Source organism: Rousettus aegyptiacus, unplaced genomic scaffold, assembly GCF_014176215.1.
Source record: "Rousettus aegyptiacus isolate mRouAeg1 unplaced genomic scaffold, mRouAeg1.p scaffold_m13_p_3, whole genome shotgun sequence".
In the NCBI taxonomy this organism is placed as follows: Eukaryota; Metazoa; Chordata; class Mammalia; order Chiroptera; family Pteropodidae; genus Rousettus; species Rousettus aegyptiacus.
In genome coordinates, this window is record NW_023416306.1 from 150,052,969 (window position 1) to 150,080,949 (window position 27,981).

The 27,981-nt window shown below is 44.2% G+C and overlaps 1 protein-coding gene across 1 annotated transcript; it reads left to right on the forward strand.

The window, feature by feature from the left end:
* TTC9 (tetratricopeptide repeat domain 9) lies at positions 1 to 27,747 on the forward strand. Its single transcript, XM_016139934.2, has 3 exons — positions 1 to 849; positions 22,406 to 22,588; positions 24,582 to 27,747. Exons 1-3 carry the CDS (start codon positions 6 to 8, stop codon positions 24,659 to 24,661), a joined length of 1,107 nt encoding a protein of 368 aa, XP_015995420.2. The 5' UTR covers positions 1 to 5; the 3' UTR covers positions 24,662 to 27,747.
* Positions 27,748 to 27,981: the final 234 nt, after the last annotated feature.

Here is a 27,981-nt window from a genome sequence, read left to right on the forward strand (position 1 = left end):
ATTGAATGGGAAAGGACGGGGCCGTCTTTGTCATTAATCCTCCCTCCTTCAGGCAAGCCAAGCTTCTTCCGGGTCAGGGACAATCCCTGCCACCCCAGTCAGGCCCGCGGTCCCCCATACCGCTAGCCTCAGATTGCGCGAGGGCCAGGTCGCCACCCCCTGCAGGTTGCGGGAGGGGAGGAGGGCGAGGAGGAGGGCGGGCGGCGCGGGAGTGGGGGAGGGAGGGAAGGAGGGGAAGGCAATCCGAGGAGGAGGAGAGAGCAGCCTCCCGCAGCTGGCGAGGAGAATGGGAGTGCGGGGCGACAGACCGCCGCGGGGTGTCACGGCCGCGGCCAGGCTTGCCAGACGCAGGGCGAGCGCCCGCCGCTTTTAAACCCGGGAGGGCGCGGCGGCGGCGGCGGCGGGAGGATCGCGGCGCGCGCGGGGCGCCGGGCGGCGGCCGAATGGAGAGGAAGGGCTCCGCAGCCGGGACCAAGGGGAACCCGAGCCCACCCGCGGGCAGCGAGGCGCAGCGGCCACCGCCGCCGTTGTGCGTCCCGGGCGGCGGCGGAGGGGCCCCGACGCGGGGCCAGGCTGGGGCGGCGGCCGAGCCCGCCGAGTTCATCCGGCGCGCGCACGAGTTCAAGAGCCAAGGGGCGCAGTGCTACAAGGACAAGAAATTCCGCGAAGCCATCGGCAAATATCACCGGGCGTTGCTGGAGCTGAAGGGGCTGCTGCCCGTCCCCGGGGAACAGGAGCGGGACTCGCGCGCCGCCTCCCCGGCCGGGGCCCCCAACCCCGGCCGCCTCTCGGAGGAGCAGAGCAAGACCGTGGAAGCCATCGAGATCGACTGCTACAACAGCCTGGCAGGTGAGCTGCGCCGCGCCGCGCCGCGCGCCACCCGGCCCCTCCTCCCCTGGCCTTCCCCGCCTCCCGCCGGGCGCGGGCCCCCGTTCCCCGGCCTTCCAGTTAAAGCTGACCACTGCGGCGCGCCCGCGATGCGCACTCCCCGCTGGGACCGTGCTGCTCTGGGAAGGAGAACCTGGGAAGGGGGCGCTTTGGAAAAAGTGTGACTTTTTAGCATTATACCTTCCTAAACTCGTTGCGTCCCTTCCCCCGCATCCATGGTAAATCTCGCCTATAAATAACTGGACAGACAGAAGGGGACCCAGCTGGCCGGGCGGCGACTGCTGCTACTATCGCTCCCCAGTGGACCTGGGTCCAATGCGGGAAGCATCGCCAAGGTGGGCCACCCGCGCCCACTGCGAGCCAGGCGACTGCTCTCCGAAGGTATCTTGGGCGCCAGGGCTGACCCCTCACCTTTTCCCCAACTGACCCTGTAGGTGAGGTCTTTCCCCAAGTTCACCTGGCCCCAGTAGCAAAGTGCAGTTTGCCACGATGCCTTCAGCATCTTGAGCAAAATGGATTCCAAAATGCCACTTTCTTCTCTCTCCGCTCTGCTGGGGCCCGGTTGCCAGGTAAAGAGAGTGATCTCAAAGGGAGCCTAGTTCATGGTTGGGCTGGGGCTGTGCTGTACGTTCTTGCTTTCCTCACTGCCTCATTCTCAGGCATATATCATTGATCTTCACACCAGCTACCTGCTAGGTGTGAGGAAAAAGGAGCCCTTCTACTGGGATGAGAAGGTGAGGTATACATTCCAGAGTTCACTTGGGGAATTGAGGGGAAAATTAGACATTTCCACAAATTTAACTTTGACACAGGACAATTTAACATCGCTAAGAAAGTCTGGGTCTTTCCAGGGCCCGTCCTGTGAGAAGGTGGGAGATGTTGACAGAGGCAATGGCCTTATATGTTAAAAAGCATTCTCTCCTCTTCCCCCAGCCCGTTTGCTGGAGTTTGGGCTTGGTCCAGCTCCTCTAACCAAACAGAAGGCCATTACTCCTCATCCCTAACCCTTGAAGTTGCCTAAACTAGTTATGGACAGTTGGAACTGAGCAGGGTTGGGAGAGTGACTGGGTGTGGCTGGGGATGTGCCTGGGGTCTAGGCAGTTGGGAGATGAAGAAAATATATCGATAATTCTGCTCTGTTCCAAAGTGCAGATCTGTTCTGTTCCCTTTGAGGTTTCTAATGCCAGCCTACCTCCGCCTTCCCGTAATGCCATGTCCAGTATCATCTTTCATCAGGCAAAACCCAGGAACTTTAAAAATTGTAGTTTACACACTTAATTAATAGTAATATTAGTAGCAGTTATAGAAATGATGGTGCTGATAACAGTACTAGCAATAACGGCAGCAGGTAAACTACTAGTACAGCAAAGATGGAATATTTCGATCCCTCACAAGGTACAGTTTGATTCTCTTTATTTCCCGTAAGTCTCTGGCATACTTGTTATTGCCTGATGAATAGTTAAAGGGCAGAGTGGCTCTGAGTGGAGGAAGAGGCATTCTGGATCACTAATGCGGTGATTTCAGAGTGGTAATGGAGTCTTATGTATGGTATTATCCAGGGGCATTCTAGGGTTGCCCTGCACCCCATGCTTTTGGCTACCGGCCTGTGGCTAGCATTGCCTATCTTCTATCGCAGAAGTGGTTACATTTCCATGGTGAAACCAAAGATGTGTCCTTGTTCAGGCCAGCCCAGTCAGGGTGGGGCAAAGAACAGGACAGCTCCTCCACTTCTGTCCCAACCCCTCACCTCACCACACACACATACACAGACACTTTAGAAAACTTAAATGGTGAGAGAAGCAGATTCCTCCCTCTGCTGCCTTCTCCAGTGTTCACCACTAATATTAATAATTTATTGTGTGCACTGTGTTAGGCCATCTACACGAATTTTTCTTTTTAATCTTTAAAACGACTCGATAAAAGAAACATGATCATCACTTTTGCAGAGAAAAAAACCCCGAATTTCTGAGCGATTCAACTCCAAAATTAGTGTTCTTGTCATCACACCTTGATGCACAAAGTCAGCATCCTCTAGGCCTCTGTCTCCCTGGAGTCCTGTCTTAGGTAGGCTCCAGAGCCTTCCACTTGGAAATTCTGTTGGGAGCTCTCAGTACTGGTAACCAAGAGGAAGAAATACAGTTTCTTGATTCAAAGCTCTAATAGGGCTATTTCTAATATTGTCATTTCACATTTAAAAAGAAAAGAAGAGTAATTACAGGATAAGCAGTCTCATCAAAGCCAAAATCTGTATCCTCTATAGAAAATTCAGTTGAAAGAAGGGATCCACACAAAAGTCACGTAGAAAAGAAGTAGAAGCCTGATGTTGGTTTCCTTTTGGACAATGAAAAAAATTGATTACTACTACCTCAGAAATCCTAGCAAATAGAAAAGTATCCTTTCTTGTTGGATTATAAAAGCAATACATACCTATAAAATGTATTTTCTTTTAGAAAATACCAATAAGTTTAAAGAAGAAAATAGAAAATTACCTTTAACCCCGCCACCTAAAGAAATCCAGTGTGATGATATATTTCCTTCCTGTTATTTTTTTCTATACATAAATGTTAACTGTTTACAAAGCCAAGGACCTCCAGTACCCTGCTTTTATTTCTACTTACCATTATGTCAGAAGCAGTTTACATTTCATTAAACATTTTTGTGATGATCGTTTTAAATGGCAACCTAAAAATTTTAAGTGTGTGTTTGCAATTATCATTTGATGGAATGGGAAGGAAAGATGATCACCTATTTTGTTAGAGCCAAAACAGTGTAAGGTGGCCCATAAGATATGCTTTCCCTCTTGTGCCTGCCAAAAGGAAGGAGACAGCAACTGGAAGTTCATTCTGGCAAAAAGGCAACCGACCCTTCCATCGGGGCTGCAGTGCCAGCTGAGCAGCCAGCCCAGCAGCAGGCTCCACGCAAAAGCTGTCTGTAAGATGTTCTCTCAAGGATCTGTCCCCCTTTACATAGCTGTACATAAAGGGGGAGGTTTGGGCATTAAAAGGAATTCGAACTTACCCAGAAGTACCTGGAGGAATAGGCTGTGTTGCTAAGGGCATCTCAGCACCAAACAAAAGGCAGTTGTGAGGTTTCTGGAAGAAACCCGGATTCAGTGGACCCTTGTACTCTTCGTAGAAGGCTGCAAGAGAATAGCAAGGGGGCAGCTAGAATGTGCTAAGAGGTATTTGTCTGAAAATCCATCTGGATGACTCGAGGAGGCTGCATGAAGAATGAGCAGGCAATTTGCAAAGTACCCATGGTCATGGTCTATTCGGTCTTGGTTTCTTCTGATTAATAGGGATCTGGCCAGTGGCACAAAATGACTGAACTTGATTTTACAAATCTTATTCTCTGAGAAATTCAAGGAAAAAGACGGAAATGATTCTGTTCCTTCAGAATTTCTAATGACTTTGATACGATTAGAAAAGATATTCTAACTTGCCTGGGGAGAGCCTTCCCGAAGATGCCAAGGAAGCATGTATTGGCCTATTGAGCAACCCTTGTTGACCTTGAACAAGACACGGGACTCCCCTGGGGCCTTGGAATGTTCTGTGCAGAACCTCTTAAAGGGCAGAGCCTTTTGCTCGACATCTGTTCCTGTGGGGCCATGGTGGCCCCAGCTGGGGTGTGATCAAAAGGTTATTACACATAATGACTTTGTTGATATTCTTAAATGATGTTTGAGAATCAAATGCCAGCAGTGGCGGTGAGTGCAGACAGGTCATGGCATTGTATCTAAAGGCTGGATGAGAGTCGGTTTATGCCTCTGTTCCTGGTATACCCTGTGACTTTGGATAACTGCGTCATCATTTTACCTCCATTTCTCCATTCAATGAGAGCTATGTTTGGGAGCTTTTTTGTTTCTTTGTTTGTTTGTTTGTTTATTTGTTTTACCAAAGGGGCAGCTAATAGCTGTTGGTCCCTAGGACAGCAGTGTGACAAGGCCCAGAGAAGTCACACTGGGAGAAGGCCTGGGTTGGGAATGAGTTTTATCAGTGCTTATAGACATGTCCGGAAGCCATGGGGCCAGGGCCAGCTACATAATTTGTGGGGTCCAGTACACAATGAAACCGTGTGGCTCTTTGTTGAAAAAGCAGAGGCAAATTGTTGTTAAAGGTCTTAAAAGTTAAAGCTTTTTTTTTTTTTTCTTTCATGGTCTCTTTCTCTCTTTACATAGTGTTTTTATTTGCTACTTAATGTCATTACAGGAAAATTAAAACTTTAAATTATTGGCATGACTTGATGTTCTTTATATTATGCAATGCCACTTTTAAATGGAAATATAAGAGCACTTGTATATGGAATCATATAAATTACACAGTTCACATTTTGTAGTTTATACATGCATATGTAATTTATTCTTACCAGAACAGTGGAAATGCTAACAAAACAAACTCAACTGTTTTTATTTCATTTCTTTATATGCATACTTTACATACACACTTTCTACCAAGTTTGGCTTTCTGATAAGTAAGGAAAGGAAAAGAAATTATAGATTGATTATCCTAGTCTTTCTTTCTATGTCATTATTTTCAGGCTAAGTGGTTAGCTACTAAAGGAAAGTAACTTGTAGGAAAGGATAAGATGGAGTTCCTAGGTCATTTGTGTTTCTTCAAACACTATTGCTTTCTTTCTGCATTCGAAGCAATTTCTGGATTGAATGGAAAGCATAGCTTCTTGGGACTGTTAATAAGTCTGCTTACCTATAGACCTAACACTCTTGCCTTGTACTCAAGTTGAGTCTTGCTGAACTCCCATGCATTGTGGATCCACTGGAATTCTGTGCTATATGCAAACGGGACTACAACGAATGGTGTGCCCATCTCTTCTGCTTATGTCCATGCTCCATTGTCCCATTGGGCTTCACTTACAAAACAGTTTCAAAGATAAAATTAAGAATTTCAAGAAGGCAACAGCTAAGCATTAAGCCAAATACAGAGCCCTTCTGTGGATGGTCTTATGGTACTGCATAAAGCACCCACCCTTGAAGCTAGCCCTCAATGGGACACCAGAAGATGACTGGGTGGATGTATCTAAAGTGGACGAAATTAGATATAGACTCTGAGGCAGATCCTAAGACAATGGGTACTCAATAGAAAGTGATGCGTAACCGAAGAACCAAGCATAAAGATGGATAAATTACAAATGCAAGAACTCAGTGATGAAAAAGGAGGTCAAGAGCTAGAGGCAAGTAGGTAACCTGGTAACCAGAAGAAGAGTTATTGGGGTAAGAGTTGGCCAAAGGAAAGGGTGAAGAAGAAAGACTTCATACTAAGGTGCTCAGCCAATATCTTAACATCTGGATGGGAGAACTCAACTGGTCAAGCCATTGTCGATCTGTGGCTGTTCCTTGGGCAGCACCTTGGCCAATAAATCTTAAGCCTATAAATGTTTTTCTAAGACCATCTTCCTAGAAAGGATATGAGAATTGAAGTGTAGAATGCTTTCAAGGAACGAACATTCTGAATGTAGACTTTGGGCAGAGTTTCTAAAGTGGATTCTGAAGCTCCTTAGTTTACCTCCAAGGGAAATGAGCTGGATGCCTCTTAACCAGAAACTCTTTTAGACATCTTAAAGTCAGAGTTTCTACAGCCAAATACATGGGAGTGTCCCATCCAGGGCAAGGGGATTTGGCTGCAATACAGACAGGAAAGCCAAGATATAGAACAGCCAAAAGTTGTTCCCAGAGTTTTGTAGGTTGTGAGTGACCTCCAGATGGGACATTCTCTCCTTAGAGCTGTTCTCTTTTACCACCAGTCTGTGCCTACTCCAAACAGCTATGATGAAAACCAAATGTTTCAACAAATCAACCAGCAATTTCCCAATTCCCAGGTGTTTGGCTTTGGGAAGTCAGATGACCATGGTGGGAACAGTTTTCCATTTTCACTGTGATGATTAGTGTAGTCCAGTCTGAAGCACATAGGTGCAACCACAAGTTGTAGCACAGACAATGGTACCAGATACAAAAAAGCCAAAGATAATGCTGCAGAAGTTTAAAGTTGTTTAACTTTGCTGGTGGTATTCATATGGCCTTGAAATTATTCATTAACAGTGAATCTTTCTTTTATACATACATATACATTTTCATATCAGCAATGAAATATTGGCATGCCTAATATGTCTCAAAATCGACAGTTCCCAAATATTTTTGAGAAGGAAGCAGGATGCATAGTGCCAAGATTTGACTTGAACAAGAAGAATCCTATATTGAAACATATTCAAGTGGACCTTCTTTCCCTTTTCCATCAAAAGGACTTTAACGAGCACTCAAATTATAGCAAGATTTACACAGAGGAAGCTCATGGGGCAAATGTTTCCCTTCCACAGTGTTTCTGTGTGTAAAGAGTAAAAGTGAGAAGTGGTGCTAACTAGCTATCTCAAGAATTATGTAAAATCAGAATTATAATTTCAGGTTTGACTATAACCCCAACCCTTATGCAGGTGCATGAATTTCTTTGTCAACATTACCAACTTATCATCCAGCATGAGCTTAGGCACTTCCAGCAGTAATGATACTCACTGCCACCTAAAGTGACCCATTTGACAACCACCTCCACAAAACAATATAATAATAATAATAATAATAATAATAATAATAATAGTAATGTTAATAAGGTGAGTAAATTTGAAGATCTAGTTGGCTTTATTAAACAATTCATGAATCAGGCAGTTTCTCATCTGGCAAGCAGAGAGATACTCCAAGGGGTTATACAAGATGGAAGGCTTTCAGAAAAAGGATGGTAGGACAAGAAACTTATCAACAAGACAAAAATGAAACTTCACCGGAAGGAAGTAAGAACTAAGGTGACAACAGCTTCTCTTTGAGCTGCTTTTGCATTGGCTGGGCTTGTTGCTGGTCAAGAGGAAAATCTGCCTCTGGAGTAGTAAAGTAGCTACACTTCCTGTGCAAGGCGTGTTATTCCCTATCTGGGATCTGTAAGTGACATCTTCCTATTTGGAGTAATTGATATCAAGTGGTAGGGCATGAGCACTTCCTCTATAGGCCTTTCTGATTCCAATTTTAATTGCGGTTTCCTTTATCAATTTTCACGGTAACAATAATGACAGTAAAGACTACCATGATGAGCCCAATTCCTGGCACCTGGTAAATGTTTGTGAATGAATGTATTTGAAATGAGGAGTGATAATGCTTATCCCAGCATCTGTCTCACGTTAAGGATCCAATAAATTCAGTCATTCTACTACATTAATTGAGCACCTAATATGTGCTAGACCCTGGGCTTGGGGGCTTGGTTACAGGAATAAACATAAAGGACAAGGTCCCTGCCTTTATTTGATTTATGCAACTTTGTGAGATAGAATACTCTGGCTTAGAACAATGAGTCACTTGCCCATGGTCACATAGTAGTAGTATGTGACCAACTGGGACTTCTCATCTTCCAATTCTGTAATTCCAAAGCCTATAGTCCTAACCATCCAATCACCTTCATCTTGTAGTTTCTTCCTTAAGTACTAACATTTACCTCCTTGAAATTTCTATCAATCCATCCATATTCTATCTACCTTTTGAAGCACCAGAAAATACATCTCATCACTGTAACAAGGACAAAACCTGACATTTATAGGGCAACTTGCTTGTACATCCTCCGGAATTGCCTTCTGTGGGTTAAATATCCTTTGACTATGATTGTGCCTTGTATGATCAGGATTCCTATTCTATGACCATCCTGGGTGGTTAAAGGGAAATTTTCCTGTGTTCTGTAATCAGGTTATAGTTTTCCTAGGCCCTATGTCACTAGGCAGGTGACCTAAATTTGTATGGACAGGAAGGAGTGAGTAGCTGGTGAGTCATAATTTCTAATGAGCCTAGAGGCTGCAGAAACCCCACCCATACCTCCTTCTCTTTTTTTTCCCCCTTGCTCCAGAGCATGTGAATTCCCATTAAGAGGTTTTGAGAAATCTAAGTGGAAATGTAAAGAGCAGAAGTTCATTTCAGTCATTACCATTTCAGTAACTGCTCTGTGGACAATGAAGGGAAGTGACCCACTAGATGAATGATATCTGGAATTGTCCAGACACATTACTCCATGCCATGAGAGCTATGATACCATCATTTAAAAGTATGTTTTTGTTTAAATGCCAAGTGAGGTTGGACACAGTATCATTCTATGTGGCCCAGAACATGGGCTCTCCTAACATCCTTTTTTTTAAGTTTGTGTTTTTATGACTGTCTGATACTATGTTCTTTGTGGGCCAAAACCTCATCTCCCAAGAAACAAAAATAAAAAACCCCAAGCCCAGAATTTATTACACTTCAACTTTTCTGGCGAGAGAGAGAGAGAGAGAGAGAGAGAGAGAGAGAGAGAGAGAGAGAGGGAGGCTGACTTATCAATGATAGTTGAATGTATCCTTTTCAAGTTTATCTCATTTCCACGTCAGAGGACTCAAAGTATTTGGCATATTCTTCTGATACGGTGATGCACACATAATGTCAGTAATGTTAAAATTACTAAACAGACAAGACGGTCCTGTGTCTAGTGGAACACAAACTGAGGTAGCCCATGTAACAGCGGGTGGCACATTCACTACATATGTGAACTCAAACTGGTCACAAGATCTCTAACCTTGAGTTTCTTCCTTATTAAATAGACATAATCATGTCAGCCTGACTCACAGGGTGAGGACGAGTAGCAAGAAGATAATGTATATGAAATGTACTTTATAAACTACAAAGTAGTAGAAGTGTAGAATATCATTTTAAGTGGACAGGGATATGTAGGAGGAAAAAAAGAGAGAAGAAAAAAGAAGTGGGATCTACCCAATAAAGGAAATTCTTGCCTTAAAATTCTAATAATTTTAAGATAAAAGGGATACTTGGATAGTACCTACTAGGAAAACTCTCTTGATGCCTGGTATCTGTATTGAAAATCTGTTGACATTGACTCCTCCATATAGTTTCAAACACACACACTAAAAAGGTTCGCCAAATGCATGTTGCTTCATAGTCCACCAAAAAAGCACTTGCTAATATATTTTTTTAAGTGTATCTGATAGGATGTGGGGTGTTCTTTGAAGTCTAAGGTTGCCTCAGTTTCTTCAAATGTTCCCACCTTTAAGAATGTAGAAGAAGTGTGGCTTGGTGAACAGGGCTTGGACTACAAGTTCAGCCTCTAATGTGCTGGGTTCTTAGGGTCAAAGAATTTAACCTCTTGGGCCACGGTTTTCCGATTTATAAAAACCTAGGGTTGGATTTTAAGATCTCAAAGGTCCTGTCCAGCTCTTAAAAGAAAAATTCTCTCTGGACATGAGTGCCATCTGGCTGTGACATATGTCACCCCATTGATCACCAGGGTTGATTTGGCTGGTCTGGCTCCCTTACTGTTTCCCATGCATCCCTCCTGCAGCTACATACCAGGTTGGAGAGGATGACCTTCCCAGCTAGAGGAGGGTCAAGTGTATATAAGTAGCCGTGCTCCCCTGCTAGAACCTCCAAACAAGCTCTCAAGGTCCATTTGTAAGAAAACAAGGTAGTCAAGTTTCCGAGCCTCCAGACACATCTAAACGAGGCCCCTCATGTGCCAGTCTGCCTTTCTTTAAAAAAAAAAAAAGAAAGAAAGAAAAAGGAAAGGTCACTAATCGTCAGAGAAATGCAAATTAAAACCACAATGAGATATCACCTCGCACCTGTCAAATTGGCTATCATCAATTAATCAGAAAACAACGAACGTGGGCGAGGATGTGAAGAAAAGGTGGCGCACTGTTGTACACTGTTGGTGGGATTGCAAATTGGTATAACCACTCTGGAAATCAGTTGGGAGGTTCCTCAAAAAATTAAAAATAGAACTACCTTTTGACCCAGTGATTGCACTTATGAGTATTTAGCCATAATAGTACTCATCCCCCTTTCTACAGTTCCCACTACCCCGAATCCATATACAGGGCTAGATCCTGGCAGCATGGTGCCCACACTAGGAGGACGCCCTTCTGGCCTCAGTAGCATGTTAGTGACAATTTGAATATGCTGGTGAGGCAGGGCAGAGAGTTGGGTCCGAGCTGGCGAAGCAACATAGTCCTGAACATTGGCGATGTGTCTCTGGTGTCAACAAAGAGACAGTGTGGGTGCCCAGTGTCTGAGATTCTTGCTGGCCCCTGAGTCTAGGACACCCTGCCCATCGGTGGCTCAGACACAGCAGCCAGAGCATCAGAAGGAAACACACTCATTCGTAGAATCTTTACTGGACGCTCGCCATGGCTCTTCACAGCCCAAATCCTCTCTGTTCCCCTCAAAACATGGCATGGGGCCATGAGAACCAGAGTTCCGGCCCAAATTCCACTGCCGACTTACTCTGTGACTTTGGACAAGTCGTATCACTCCTAGTGTCAGTTTCCCCATATGTAAAGAGCGGGTGTTGGGTCAGATGCCCCCCAAGTCTCCTTTTAGAAGTGTTGAACTGTTTAGGATTTTGAAGGCCCTCTTGCCCCCTCCCACCTTGGCCTCTCTCTCTGGGAGCAGCCAAATTTGGGAAGGAAACAGGAAGCAAGTTCTCTTCTATTCCAGTTTACTGGTGTGTGCTGACAAATAATCAGTAAAAGATTGCAATTAAGATCCCCAAGGCAACGCTTGCAAATTTGGGGATAAACCAAAATAAGGGAACTTGCAGCCTCCCAGGATGATCAAGTCAGACAGAAGGTCTCAGAGAGACACCAAGGTAAGGGTTGGAAGCCTTTGTAAAATATTATTTGGGTCCTGGAATCTAAACTGATTCCACACCGTATATTACCTATTGCTGCTATGTCTTGCCGGATTATTCCAAGATTCAGACTTTGATTCTAAGCAGGCAGGCAGTCATTCACCCACAGACACCTGGAAATACTGGCTACATTAGGCCAAGAAATCCTGATGGGAAGGAAAAAAAGCTTTTAAGAAATGGACTGGCAGGGCCGAGAGTTTCAGGGAACAATTTTTGGCTGTTATAGCATCTCAGAGATTTGCCACCCTTGGCCCAAGGCTAGAGATCCCTGAGAACTGAGCATTTGGGATGTGATTCTAGGCCTATTGTTTATGCTGAGTCAGACATGAGCTCCTTTCTCTAATGGACCTGAGCCCTCAGTTATGGAGGCCACTGGGTCTTGGAAACTTGCATGGACTCTTCCCTGATACCTATATAAGGAGAGAGCTATATCCCTGTGTGTGCCAATGGGGACAGGAAGGAAGAGAGAGGACACAGAGGGACAGGTAGGCAGCAGACTTATACTCCAGAAAACCTGCAAGGCAACATGGTCTAACGAAAAAGAGCTTTGCTTAGCATAAGAGGATCTGGGTTTGAACCCTGACTTCCCATCAACTCGTCCATTAACTCTGGGACTAGTTTCTGTTTCCGTTACTGCATGGAAATAATAATATGTACTGCACAGGATTGTGATGGTAAGTGAAAGATACATGCACACATGCCTAGCACAGTGCCTATATAACGGATGCTTAATAAATAATAGTTACATGTAAATCTAACTCCTACTCCAGTAGGTACTAAGACAGGAAAGTATGTGAGAGGAGAGGAATAGAAGAGGCTATGGACAAATATTGGAAGCAAGTGATCACATAGAGCAGGGCAGAAGAGAGGTCAGGGAAGTTTCCCCTCCCTAAGTGGCTGGAGGGCTGGGGAGGTGAGTAAGGTGTGAACCAACAGCCTTCATTGTGGGTGTTTCCTACCTAGTGTGTTCCTGGGCCCTGAGGGTGAGTGAACAAGTGACCCATCAGGCTTCCTGTGAAGGGCAGCTGAGCTCCAACAGAAATCGGGCCTTTGGGTCCAGAGATCTGTGCCTACCTACTTCTAGCTTCTCAATATACAGGTCAGTCCAAGAAAACACTTAGACATTGCTGGGTAGACATATCTCTGGCCGAGATTGTGCAAGCAAATAAGCCTCAGTTAGACTGTTTGTGCTCTCTCCCGCTTTTTTTTTTTTCCCCTACTCTTCCCCAGGTTTCTCTGGCCCTTTGATCTGACCTACCAGTGAAAGAACCTCAGGCTCTTTCACCAGTCAGACCAGTTCAGAGTCTGAGAGCAGAGAATAAGGAGTAGCCAGGAAGAAAGGGGACATGCTGTGATCAGTTGGGTTCCCCGGGGAGCTTAACAAGCTAGAAAGTTTACTGGTGGGAAGGTGAAATGGAGGAAGGCAAGGCCTCTGAAAGGGAGGCTGCCGCTGCGTGCTGGCCTGGCCTCTTGTGCCTTGTTCCAGGGGGTGCCAGCTTACTGAGCTCCTTCTTGGTGCCAGATAAGGAAGGCCCCTGGCTTCACGAGGCATCCTGAGTGTGAAAGCACTAGCAGGTGTGTCCCTTGGGCCCTCCTTTTAGCACCCCTTACAGACACTCCTCTACCACAATGCCCACCTCTCATGACCCTAGACTTCTCCACGGCAGTGCCCCGTGCAAAGGCAGGGATTTCTGCTCAGGAAACCTTCAGAAGCCTTTTCCGCACCTTTTTTCCCTGCTCTCTTTGAAGACATAGTGGGCAGGGTGATTTTAAAAGATGGCTTCCTAATTACAAAAGGAAAACGTTGTAATTGTAGAAGATAATTAAAAATAAATGAAATTCAAAGAAGACAATAAAACTCACTTGTCATCTACCACTCCAAGATGCCCAATTTTTCCTGTTTGGGTTTATTTCTTTCCAGTCTTCCTTCTGTGTGTATATAAACATGTGTATATAAAACAGACATCATTCACTATGCATCAAGGTCTGCCTTTCTCCAGTTTATTGATAAAAACAGGGTTTGTCTCATACTCGTTGGGGCTACTGCTGGGAGCCCCAGTCTCCTTTCTTCCCTGCTGCCCCCACAGTCTGTTGCTCTTCCACCTGGGTGTCAACCAAGGGCCAGTTCTGCCTCCCCCTGTTGCTTCTTCTCATTCATGTCCCCTGGTAATGTCCCCCGGTAATGTCAGGTGGTACAGTCATACTAGATTTCACTGAAGGGTACAGGATACAAAAGGAGTTTACATCTCAAAAATTGAATATTCAAAGTTCTTTTTCCCAAATCTCATTTAACCATCAGACTACCAGGAACTTCTTATTGACCTCTCACCTCTTCTGGCTGGTTCCAACTTCCTCATGCTTCTGAGACGGTTTTCCCCCCTTCCAGCCCTTCTCCACATCTTAGTTTTTCTTATTCTCAAGTTCCTGTTGTTTCACATGCAGAGCAGTTTGGCCATCTTTGCATCTACCTAATTTGCCTGATCTCAAAGCTTCACCTTCCTCACTGAAGCCATTGATGAGGGTATTCTAAAAATAGGGTAGTTTATTCCCTAAGAACTGCGATGTCTGCTATTACAAATTCTTCATCCCGATACCCACGTGTGCACACATGTACACACACACATTTTTCACAAGATTCAGGTTGTACTGTACAAACTTTTAGGATCTTCATTTTTCCACCAATATTTTCCATGGAAAACATTTTTCAGTGTCATTACATGTTTTTCCACAGCTTGATTTTAATGTCTGTGTCATGTTCCATTAAACCAATGTCTTTTATTTATTTAACCAATCTCCTGCTGGGAGATATTTAGGTTATTTCCAATGCTTTGCTGTTACACGCAGAGGCCACAGAAGTGCTTTTCCTGCTACATGCGCGCCTGTTAACTAACATCCCCAAACATAACTTGGTGACATGATATTTGCTCTGGCGTCATGGAAGGAAGGTGGGAGAGGCAATGGGAACAGAAGAGATATTGCTGGGGTCACAGAGAAGTGGCAGGAGAGGTGATCAGAACAGGAGAAGCATTCTTTAAAGTACAAAAAGAGAATAGGATGGGATTTTGGGCTTCTGAGATTTCCCCTCATCCCGGCTCAGAACTCCTGCCAATGAGCATGACAAGCGCCAACAAGGAAAAGATCATACTGGGCAACGGACTTCTTCTGACTATCTCTGGGTATATATTCGTTATCACATTTCAAATGACCCAGCTGGCCCCTTCAAAATCCCACTTCCAAGAAGGCAGTGTTAACGAAGACTCCCACAAAAACAATCCTGTCCCACCTTCTTTCTACTACTCCCGTCTCTCTTCTGTGTATGCCACAGTGAGATCAAGAGTGAGAGGGTAGGATAACTGGTAATTATGCTGCCCTAGCACCCAGGTCTGTGCCTTCCCTCATGAACAGTGGCACTTGAGAGGGTCCAAAAAACTGAAGCGAAGGCTTTGGCATTACAAGTCCCTCGAGCAGAACCCAATAGCCCTTAAAGGACTGTCAACATAAACCTACAGCTTACAAGATTTTTAGATTAGTTTTTCACCTTAGCTCTTTGACCTGCCACTTGATAGCTAAGGGTGAATAACAAGAATATAAAATTATTGAGGATGTCAACATCTTTTGAATGCTCCCCATTTTCCTCCCAAAGCTCTGGGCACAGGCCATGATGAATGAATAAGTTTACTAAGAGCCTCTGCCCAGGATTGTGCCATGACAGTGAGAGAGGTGTAGCAGCCATCGTTTAAGCAGCCCTTGAATGCTGGGGCATCCAAGAGAAGAATTCAAAGGGTGAGGAAACAGAGCATCTTGGAAATGGTGAAAAGCCGAGATCTCCAAGGACCGTGTTGCTAAAACAGAGAAAACAAAAGAAACACTTGGCAATGTTTGCTTGAATCAAGTACAAGCATGTGCTAGATTGGAAAAATAGAAGGTCAGAAATTAAAGTGAGTGGAATCAGAGGAGATTCAACCCACTAGATAAAGCCAAATGACTCCTGGTAGAACGCACAACAATGGCAGTAGAAGGAGAACTCTATCTGGGCACCAAGCAAGGCAAGTATGACGTGAACGAAGACACTGCCATCCTCCTGTGTCATAGCTTCTCAGTGCCTTAGACTTGGAAAAGACCTTTAGAGATCAGTGAGTCCAGGTTTCATATTCTTTACCATCAGTTCTGCAGGAGTGAAGCCAACATGGAACTTGGGCTTAGACGATCCTGGCTCTTTCCCTACAAGCCAAATGGCTTCAGCAAGTCACTTAATTTCCCTAAACCTCTGGAAGCTTCTGGAAGCAAGGCTAATAATACCTATTTCCCAGAGTCACTGTGAGGGTCAAGTGAGTTGTGAAACACCATACAAGTGTTAGGTATTGCTACTTATTGAGCATGCAATATCTGTAAACCACTATTATGTGGTTTCGCTATGTGAGGATTTAAAGATGACCAGCAGATGCTTGTCTGGAAAGGCAAAGATGACACATTTCATTAATAACTGCAATGATGGGCATCTCCTGATCTAAGCAAGAAATAATTTTATTCTTTGGAAAACTAAAGGGCCTATTTGATGATCCTACCTGTAGATCTGTCATCATTAGAGAAAGACTACCAAATGTGTTCTGTGAAAACATTAGATGAGGGTGTGCTATAATTCACAAGTAATAGAACATAATTTCTTAGCAAGTTAAAAATCGAGATAAATTACCTGATTTTGATAAAGAGCATCTACCAAAAAAAAAAAAAAAAAAAGCTAACATTATACTTAGTGGCGAGAGAGTGAATGCTTCCCCTTATGATCCAGGCATTTATCCTAGAGCGATGAAAGCTGTCCATTATTCATAGTAACCAAAAACTGGAAACAGCTCAGTTGTCCTTCAACAGATGAACGATTACACAAACTATGACACATCCCTATGATGGAATACTACTCGGCAATAGAAAGGAATGAACTACCTACCGATCCTTGCAACAACCTGGATGCATCTTAAAGGGATTGTGATGAGTTTTAAAAAGCCAATCCCAAAAGTCTTCAAACTATATGATTCCAGTTATATAACACTTTGAAATAACACAATTTTAGAAATGGAGAACAAATTAATGGTTGTCAGGGGTGAAAGAGGAGGTGGGGCTACAGGAGGGACATGCACGTAATTATAAGGGCAACAGGAGGGATCCTTGCGGTGATGGAACTGTTCTGAAACTTTGGAGGTAGACAGAGGGACCTACATATGTGATAAAATGGTAGGTAACTGAACACACACACACACACGTAAGATCTCTCTGTATTATTTCTTACAACTGTATGTGAGGTGACAACTATCTCAATAAAAATTTCAATTAAAAAATAATACCATGGGGTTTAGTTTGCAAGCACCAGGGAAGATAGGAGTCGTTTCAGGAAGAAACCAGAGATGTGTTGTGTCATCTGTATTAGGATAACAGTAGACTCTCAAGGGAATTGGAGATGCTGGTGGTTTTAGAACTTAAAAAAAAAAAAGTGGTGGTGGAAACTCTCTACTTGGTTTCATTTGTTGTTTGTTTTTCTTCTTTAGTGCAGAAAAACAAGTGGGGTAGAGAGTCCTAGAGAGTTGTATAGGAAGCTTTCGGATGAGAAGTATGCATATAAAGTATACATATAAAGTGAGCACAGTTTGGCACCATCAAGTCTCACACTTAAGGCCATAAGAAGCTGAATCCTGTTTCAAATCTATCTAATGAAGGAACTGAGTTAAAATCATTATGGGCACTTCAGTATCCTAGGAGGGCAGTGTATATAATGCTTAAGAGCACAGTCTCAGCTCAAGTGCCAGGTGGCTTAGGTTCACATCCTGGCCCTGACACTTAGCTTTGTGGCCTTGGGCAAGTGACAGAACTTCCTTGGGTCTTAGTTTTCCCATCTGGAAAGTGGGCAAAATCTTAGAACCTACCTCATAGGTCGTTGTTAAGATTGATGCTTAGAACAGTGCCTGGCCTACTCACGCTTAATAAAAGTTACCTGCTCTTACTCTTAGTACCCTCTGGGAGAATGGAATGCTGCCTGCAGGTGCTGGGCTAGATTCTCCTGAGCTTGTCACTCAACTAAGAGGTAGTAGAATTATGATATCCACCTACTACTGCCAGACTACCAAGACTGTGTTCTTGACCATGGGTCCCCCGCGGGTCTGTATTTGAAGCCCTTGGGAACCCATGCAACCCCTGGTAAAAGATAGGTCACCTGAGTAAACTGCCTTTTTTTGTGTGTTCCAAGGTCAATAAGGCAAAAAGTGATGCATAACAACTTTTGGCACTATACAGGGCACTGAGATCAGGTGATGAACCAAATACTCCACTCCATCCTGGAGCCGATGGACTAGTGGGGAAGACACTTATTAGCTTTGTGATGTTACATTTTCACAGATACTCCCATGTGCCAAGTATTGTAAAGGAGAAGGCATAAGTTGGGGGGTGGACTTCAACTAGTACAAAGTATCATGGGAGGGCTTCTTGGAAGAAGTGGTATTTAAGATGGTTTCCAAAGACTGAGTGTTTTTTCAACCTTAGCACTATGAACATTTTAGGCTGGATAATTTTTTGTTATGAGGGGATGTTCTGGTCATTGTACAATGTTTAGCAATGTCTCTGGCTTCTACGCAATAAGATGTCATCTGTGATGACCAAAAATTGTCTCGAGATATTGCCAAATGTCCCTTGGGGCATAAAATCCTCCCGGTTTGAGAACCACTGATGTAGGTGGAAAGGAGAAAGAACATTGTAGGCAGAGCCAAGAGAGAGAAAGAAGCTGGACAAGCAAGATGAAACCAGGATACACAGACCCTTATTGTCCATTTTTAGGATCTGGGACTTAAGGCAAGAATGGATTTGGGTGATGAAATGATGGTGACTATGTGGACTCAAGTAGAGACAGGAGAAAGAGATTAAGTGACATTCAGGAGAAAGAAGTGATAAACATTAGGGAAACCCTAATATATTTTCTTTAGAATGTTACATTCATGTGGGTAGAGCCCTTCATCCAGGGGGTCTTAGATTGTCATTGTGGATTCACTGATGATCCAGGACTATTCATTCACATTGTTGTAACCTGGTCTCTATTTGAGTTAAGGTTTATAATACGACAGTTTCTGTGTTCTATACAGTCAGGATAAATATTTCAAAGAGTAATGAGGTGGGACCCAGAAGAGCTGGATCCTAGTCCCGCCTTTGCCACTAGCCAACATTAGGAAAATCACTTCCCTTTCTGGGCCTCAGTTTCCTACCTGTAAAACAAGGCGCCTGCACTTTACTAAACAGTTTCGATCTAACAGCCTATGAATACAACATTTGCCACCTAATCAAAGGGCGAAATTGTTTCACTGGTTCCTTCAAAAGGAATTCTGTTCTTTCTACTACTTGTGCTGAAGTGGCTTCTGTTGGGAACAACAATCAGAACTGGAAAGGCAGCGATTAAGAGGGGTTTTGTCAGGCAATTCTCCTGCTATCTAGAGGTTTTGTTGATTTTTTTTGTTTGTTTTGTTTTTTGCATAGATATTGGATTATGTTCTGATGTGGTCTTGCCAGGCAAGGCTCTGGAACAGGATCTTTCCTGAAAGCAATAAGCACTGTCAGGCAGGTCAGTCAATCTCGGCAGAGGAGGCTGTGGAGGCAGGTCTTAGCTGGATGAAGAAGGAGCTCATTCTCATCTATGGCCTCAACTCTGAGTATATATTTGGATTCAAAGATGCAGTCATTCAGTGGCAAAAGGGGCGGAGTGTGGGGAGACATGCCCACAGTGGACACTTAAGGATGTGCCTGGGCTCCAAGACAACCATATCTAGAAGCTCTTTTGAAAGAAATGTTATTAACTTGGTCTTTGTATCCGAGCCCTGGTCCACGCCAGGTATCAGTTTCCACCAGGGAAATTCAAAACATCTTCACCAAATGAGTCCCAGAAATTGATCTTTTCCATTTCCAGGCCTCTTTGCTCTCCCCTACCCCCATTTTAGATGTTCAAAGACTGTTCAAAAAAATAAATAAATAAACCACAAAGGTCTGTTTCCTAAGCTGCTCAGGTCAGCAGACAGAAGTGTCTGAAGATGGAGGGCTGGGTGGGAAGAGGGCCACTCAGTCTGGGCCGAGAGAACAGTGGATGGGGCACGTGGATGGAAGCTACAGACAGGACACCCTATAGCTCTGGGAGCAGATGTTGTAGCCAAGTCCCACACAGGTAGCAGCCAGAGGTTCATGTTCAGGAATCTCTTGACAGAAACCCCTCCTCATCTGCAGAGCTGGGTAAGCACTAGGGCAGATGCAAACAGCATGGGGGTGGGAGGGGGCAGCAGGGCCTCAGACCCCACAGCTGGAGGAGGAGAGGGGAGGAGAGCCACGGGCATCACCTCAGCAGATGACTCCCTGGCATGTCAGCAGATAGAGATCCACTGTGACCACAGCTACCTATGCCCAGGCCCATGGGGTTGGCAGCTGGTTGCTTTGGTCGACTTGTTTGGCTTTCTGCCCTGTGGCCAATGAAACCTGACAGGTCAGTTTCTAGATCTGAGTTGATTCTCTTCCACTTTCTGGTTCTCACACCTTCAAACTTGAAAAAACTGTGATTCACCACCCTCTCTCTCACTCTGCAAAAGAATATGTTTTGTTTTGTTTTGTTTTGTTTTGTTTGTTTTGTTCACAATGCCCAATGAAAGCTCTGATCTCTTAGCCATTCTGATCCCAGGGAAGTTATTTAAGGGATAAAAACAGCTGAGGTTAGACTCCCCAAAGATTAAAATCAGTGACTCGCCTCTTTCTGAGGATGGTTCTTCCAATGTGGGAGAAACCTGAGTACAAAAGAGCAGCTCACCGCCATTCACCCCACTACCCCCAGCCTGGTCTTGGTGGGAAGCAGCAGTTATGCCTTCTGTTTTTGTTTGCTTTGAAGAAGCAGACTGGTGTCTTTTTTTTTTCCCTTTTGTTTGTTTGTTTGTTTTGTTTTGTTTTGTTTCTGATATTCTCTAAGGTGTATAACACACCTCTTTGCTCTTAATCGATACCTACTATTTTAGTGATTGAATGGAAGCAGAGGTAGCTCAGCAGGGTTGGGATTACAGTGAGGCAAGTGAGGCAACCAGAGCACCAAATTTCAGGAGGCACTCACTCTCCGGGGTCATACAAGCATCCTCACCCTGGTCCTGGTCCTATGGCTGATGGCTGATGTGAGAAAGCTTCAAGCAGAGACAGTTTACTCAGAGATGGTTGACTGCGGAATAGGACGGGGCCCCACCATAGGCACCTGCCAGGCTTAGCTTCTCCTTGTCTGGGACACTGAGGTTTATCATGTTTACAGGTGTGCCCTGTATGAGGCTGGGCATTAGCTCATCAGAAGGCCCCTACTCCCAGGAACTGCAGAGACAAAAAAATATGAAAGAGAACTTGAAGAAAGTCAGAAGCAGTTGTCACTGCAGTGGTGCAGGGGATGAAAAGAATTATAATATTAAATAACACTGTGGGTACTTACTATGTGCCAAATCCTTTGGTAAATACTTTATGGTAAATACTTCATGGTCTTCTCAATAACTCAATAAAGAACTGGGTCTCTGGAGCCAGCCAGTGTAGATTTAAATCTCAGCCTTGCCTCTTTCATATTGTTGAACCTTGGGAAAATATTTAACCTCTCTGGGTCTCAGCTTCCTCGCCTGTAAAATGGTAATCATAATAGGACCTACACCATAGTATTCCAAGGATTATACCAGGTAACACAAGTAAAGCAAGGAGACAAGCACCCAGCACAAGGTAAGCACCAGACAAATATCAGCCATGGTTGGCATTGTGCTTGCTTCTTTAGCTCATTCCTAGGGCTGCCACAATGAAAGTCCACGAGCTGGTGACTTAAACAATAGAGGTGTGTTGCCTCACAGTTCTGGAAGCCAGGAGTCCACAATCAAAACGCTTGTAGGGTTGGTCTTTCTGTGAGCTGTGAGGGAGAATCCGTTTCAAGCTTCTCTCCTAACTTCTGGCTCTCACTGGCTTACAGACAGCCATCTTCCCCCTATATCTCTTCACATGGCCTTCGTGTGTCTGTCTCAGTGTCCAGACTTCCGCTTTGTCTCAATCCATTTAGCTGCTATAACAAAAATACCATAGACTATAGGTGGCCCAAGCAACGATCTCTTATTTGTCACAGTTCTAGAGGCCGAAAAGTCCTAGATCGAAACACCGGAAGGTTGTGTGTCTGGTGAGGACCTGCTTCCTGATTCTTGGATGGCCGTCTTCTCACTGTCTTCACATGATGGAAAGGGTGAAGGAGTTCTCTGGGGTCTCTTTTACAAGAGCACTAATCCCAATCATGAGGGCCTCACCCTCACAACGTAATCATCCCCCAAAAGCCCCACCTCCAAATACCATCACATTGGGAATTCGTTTTCAACATATGAATTTTGGGGAAATACAAACATTCAGTCTGTAGTACCCTTTTATAAGGACACCAGTAATATTGGATTAGAGCCCACTCTAAAGACCTTTTTTCAACTCGATTACTTTTATAAAGACCGTATTTCCAAATCAGTGCACATTCTGAGGTATTGTGGGGTCGGAATCCTACATATATTTGGGGGTGGCACAATTTAACCTATGATACAAAGCTAAGTAACTTAAGGTCACACAGCTTGTGAGTGATGAAACTGGGTCCTAGAACCCAGAATATCTGATGACATATTCCACAGTATAAACTCCCATGTAAAGCCCCAACACTCCTAAACCTTCTCTAGATGGGGAGAAAGAACCAAAGAGAGACATTCAGAGACTGCCACTGTTGTGTTGATGGCATTTTCTCATGCTTCTCTCTTGTATAGCCTGCCTACTCCAGGCTGAGCTGGTAAACTATGAACGAGTCAAGGAGTATTGCCTCAAAGTCCTGAAGAAGGAAGGGGAGAACTTCAAGGCCCTTTATCGGTCTGGTGTGGCCTTCTACCACCTTGGAGACTATGATAAAGCACTCTACTACCTGAAAGAAGCAAGGACCCGACAGCCAACAGGTAAGGCAGAAATTGATGTTTTTTTACCGTCAGATCCTTTGGGCAGTTCCTAAGGCCTTCTTATTGTAGTGGACAGCTTTCATAGTGCAGGGCCAGGCAGGTGCAGAAATGGCAAATTATGGGTCAGGTGGGTGCTAAGACCTCGGATAAGGAGAGCAAAGTCTATGTATTTGCCTGAGGTCTGGGTTCCAGGGAACTCTTCTCTTCAAATAAAAATAGCATTCTTTGTCTTTTCCAACCCCAAACCCAGCTTAATAAATACATATTGAACCCTTCGTATGTATCAAGATTTGTGCTGGACACCAGGGATGCAGATAAGAAGACATGGCCCCTACTTTTGAGGAGCTCACACTCTGGTTGGCAAGACAGAATACAAATGAATAATTTTAGTGCTAAGCCCAGCATCTTCCAGGAAGCATCCAATTTCCTCTTCTCCATTCAGATCCCATTCCTTAGAGCATGCAGTATCTGTATCATTCACTTAAATTCATATCCATTAGTTCAGCCATTTATTCATTCCACAGATATTTATTGAGCAGTTACAGTGGCCCAGGAACTATTCTAAGTGCTGGGTAGACAGCAGTGAACAAAAAAGTTGCTACCTTCAAGGAGTTTATGTTATAATGGAGGAATATGATCAGTGAACAAATGGACAAATAGATAATGCAATATTTAGAAGAGAGAAATGCTATAAAGAAAATAAACAGAGTAAGATGATCAAGAGTAAATGGGGTGCTGTTGTAGATCTGGTAGTAAGAAAGAGCCTCTCTGAAGAGGTAACATTTCAACAATGATTTTGACTTGATGTTGTCACTGTTGATCATATGACTGATTTTTATTTAATGTAATTCGCCCTCCAAGAAGTCTTTAAGAACTTTAGAATCAATTCGCAAATGTCTTAAGTGTATAGTTTTTTCTTTATTTTTTTTTTAAGGACACCAATATCTTTAATTTCATGTGTTGATTTCTCTTCTGTATATCGGCTGGGGTTCCCCAACTATACTGTAAGCAACTTGAGAACTAAGAACTGAGCTCATTCTACAGAATTTTCTTGAACATTACTATATGCCAGCACTGTTCTGGATGCTATGCCTGGCATTGTTGAGTATTCTACAGCATCGATTTCTACATCTGGAAGTAAATACCATGCAACTCCAATATTCTGATGTGTGCAGAGCTAAGCAGCTGTTTCGCATCATACTCCACTTGCTACTTTAAGTAGCGGGATTGGGGACAATTCCTCAGTTTGCGGTGAGGTGGTTGTCTGACTCTGCTTATAAGGACAAAAATAAGACAATGAACCAAAGTCGTTTTAAACTCTTTGATTCTAAAAAATTACATTCAATGAATATTTGTTGATCATTGGATTAAGTACTTTTGGACTAACCTATTTTGATCCTCACAACAATTTCATGAGGAAGGTATTACGATCCCCAGGAAAGGCAGGCTTTGGAGGCAGGCACACTACCTACTATGTATCTCCTTGGGCATCTTACTTAACCTCTCTGGGACCCAGTTTTCCCTTTTGTCACATGAGGATGATGCTACATACCTTGCAGAATTATAATGGAGATTAAATGAGTTAATGAAGGTAAAACACGTGACACAAAGTAGGCATTCAAAAATGGAGGTTGTTTTCTTTCACACAAAGCATGAGGCTGAAGAAGTTGGTTACTTGCCTGAGGTTAAAACTCTAAACAGAACCTCAACTAACTGTGCTGACTCAGGACCACTGGGATACATCGATGCATAGAAATAAAGGGAGAAATCCTTCCTCTTCTGCTTTCCTTCCCGTCTGTCCCCCAGGTCAGGGTGACTTGTCTGCATTTGCCAGGGGGAGGCAGTGAAAGAGAAAGCCAGCATCCTGGTTGCCCTTTCAGTCACCATGAGCCTCGGCTGAGTGAGTCTGGCAGACGCAGATTTGGCCTGGTTCTTTATTGGCCCAATATTTCCCTCGCCAAATGTTCCCTAAGGTGTGTTTCTCTCCTCACAGACACCAACGTGATTCGGTATATCCAACTGACAGAGATGAAGCTCAGCAGATGCTCCCAGAGAGAGAAGGAAGCCATGTAACTACAACACCTCTCTAGAGTTGCACCTGCGCCTGACCCTGGACTTCCAGGCACCCCCTGGTGGAGAACCCCACCCTGGGTTCTGGTCCTTTCTCCCACTTTTTCCATGATCCCCCCTCCCACCTCTTCCTCCTGTTTCCCCTTCACTTTGTCCACTCCCAGTGTGAACAGAAGGAGAGATGAAAATTTGGAATCTATTGGGTTGCCCCATCAACGGAAATATCCTCTTCTTTAGTAGGTCAGCCACTGAGAGGGACCTAACTTCTTCGGGGAAAGCTGGGGGGACTCTCGGAATAAAGGGAGAAATCCTTCTCCCAATGGCCAGGAATGCCATTGTAGCTTTGACTTTGGCCTACGCTTCTGACACAGGTAGAACCTGGCGGGTGTACCATCCCAAAGGCAGAGGCATGGAGCCCGTGGCTGGACCCTCCACACCTTCCCGATGGACCAGAGCATCTTAAGGCAACTGTGACAAATCCAGGGATGAGACAAACACCAGAAGCTTTGATTAAGCCAGGAGAGAGACTGTGAATTTGTACACTGGATTCCCTTCCACCCACAATAACCTCAGCCCCTGCCTCCCTCCCTCACTTGTTGTCTTGGCTTGTGCTTTCTTCTCCCCCTCGAGGATCTGAGACGCTGCCAGGATTCACATACCACTAAAGCCCACTCTCAGTGCCCTCTGAGGACCACACATAGCATTCTCCCATAGTCCCACCCAGCAGGCAGAAGGGCAGGGTACTGTAGACCCAGGATAGACCACATAGGTGATCGGGGGAGGGAGAGATAATGTCTAGGGGAAAGAGCATTGTATAGACTGGGGGACTGAACTGTGGACTAAGTATAAATAAAAATAAATTAACAGGCAGCAGTTCCTGCCATTTCTGTTGGAAGCAGCCCACTTCCCCACTTATCCTCCCTCCCCCAACTCTCAGTCAGAACTACTTACAGGCAGGCAGGATGGGGCTTTCCCGAAAGCAATAGGCTATTTGTCCAGTGGTATACAATGCTGGCTGCCGCCTTTTGTGCTTTTAGTGTAGGCTGGGATTGGGGAGACTGCCCAGGGACGTGGCTTCGTGGGACTTTGTGGAACTTGTACAGCTTCTTTTTGATGACATTATCTGGACTCAATATCTAGCACAGAGAATGTGTTCAACAAATATTTGTTGAATGAATAAATTATGACTGCAGACTGGCTCTCCTGCCTTAAACTAATTTTATCCCAGCCTAGTCTCCTGATACTTATGCTCCTTATGCTATGCCATGTTGCTTCAGTCAAATGAGAAACATTTCTCGAGGGCTTATTGTTTTCCTATCATTGTGCAATATGCTATGGGACATAGGATGTAGTTCTAGTCTTCAAGGAGTTGGAAGAGTTGAGAAATACTCATATAAGATGATTACCAATTTAATTTATATGATACTTTAAATTTTTCAAAGCACTTTCATGTATTTTTCGTGTGATTAGTGGAAGACAATATTGTACAAATTAAAATATATACAGATGCAATAATGTTAATAGTTAGCATTTATTAAATGCACTATCCTCAGATCTTTACATGTATAATCGCATTTCTTTCATGCAATTATCCTATGAGATATCATTCCCATTTGATGAATAAGAAAAATGAAAATCATAAAGATTAACTGTCTCAAGACTGAATGGCCTTAAGTGCAATAGCTAGCATTTGAACCAGGTCTGTCTGACGCCAGAGCTCTAGCTATTAACTACTCTATGGTTAGTTGCTGCTCTACAAAGTATTGCATAGAGCAGTTACAACCATTCAAGAGCAGGAAAGTGTGTTTTAAGTTGAAAAGCTTTGACTGTGCCTATGGTGGTACATGAGCTGCCTCTTATATTTAAAATGCCCAAGGCAAAGAAACGTCTCTAACACTAGACTCCTTAGTGGCCAGGGCAATGACAAGCCAGGAAAAAGACAGCTGAGACCCAACGGTTATTTCTGTGTATTGTTCATTCTCCTTGCTGGTGGGGCCAGCACACATCCAAACAACCCACCTAGCGTTCCTGACTCCACTCCCAGCATTGGGCAAGAGTCGCAATTATAGGTAGAGACGAAAAGGAAATACATTAATTATGGGTTATTTGTTTAATCAGAGGCTCCACCACTGCAGGATCCAATTACTGCTGACAGACCCAGAAGCCAGAAACACAGGTTATATTCACATAGGCCCTCAAAGGCTTGCAGCGGGGTCTATTAGAAGGTGCTAGAAATATCCAAAGGCCCACAGTTGCTTTCCTATAGCTCATCCTCTGGAAAAAAGAAAAAGGAAAAAGCTGTTATAGCTACCACATTCTCCCCCATCCCTACCATATCCTTCTCTCTGCCCTCTTCCTGCAAAATGGTTTCACATTACCCCTATTCAAAACCACCTGCAGCATACATACAAAACTCCCTTGTTCCCAAACCCAGAAAGCCGGTGGGTGGGTCAGCAAACTGCTTGTTAGGATCTGAAGGATAAGATGAGGTCAGAGTTGGCCTGAAGAACCAATTCGAACTGGCAGGGTCTTCCTTTGGTCTTGAATTCGAGAAAGACCGAGAGTAACTCTTCCCAACAAAGAGCAGGAGAGATGACTTGCCTCAAGGAGCGAGTTGCGGCAGGGTTGGACAGATGGGGAGAAGATTGCTGCCCTCCTTCCAAAAAGAAGTGTTGAAAATCAGAACTAGGTGAGGACTACCTCGTGGGAGGTCATGGTACAAGTGTATAGGCTATCTGCTTGTCTGGTGACCTAGACACACATTCTTATTGGAGCTCCGTTCACTGTAACCCGAAGTTAAATGATCCCAAAGGAAAAAGCTGCCTGAGGGTATTGGTTGATGTTTGGGGTGAGAGGTGAATTTTCTGTTCATTCGTCCAACAGAGACTTCAGAGAGCTGTAAAGCAAAACCAGATCTGTTCACCTTACCAAACCTTTAGCTTCCTTCTTCCCTCCCCTCCCCCAAATGGGGACCATCATTTAACTATTTACTTTGTAGATGTCACTGCTGAACTCTACCTGGGGCACTAAACCTGGATCTGACCTGCTTTGTCATCTCCTGCTTGGACTTTTGTGAAGTTTCTTCGGAGAAAAAAAAATATATATGCTTTTCTTGTAATTATTATGAAAGCCTCACACGTGTAATTGTAGAATTTTAGGGGGGAAAAAAAACAAAAAACAAACAAACAAAACCCCTCCAACCCATTATCCTACCACCCAAGACAAACATTGTAATCTTTTTGGATGTATCTTTTGGTTCTTTTTGGTATAAATGTGCACATGCAACACACACTTTTTTTTTTTTAACAGAAATTGGATCACAC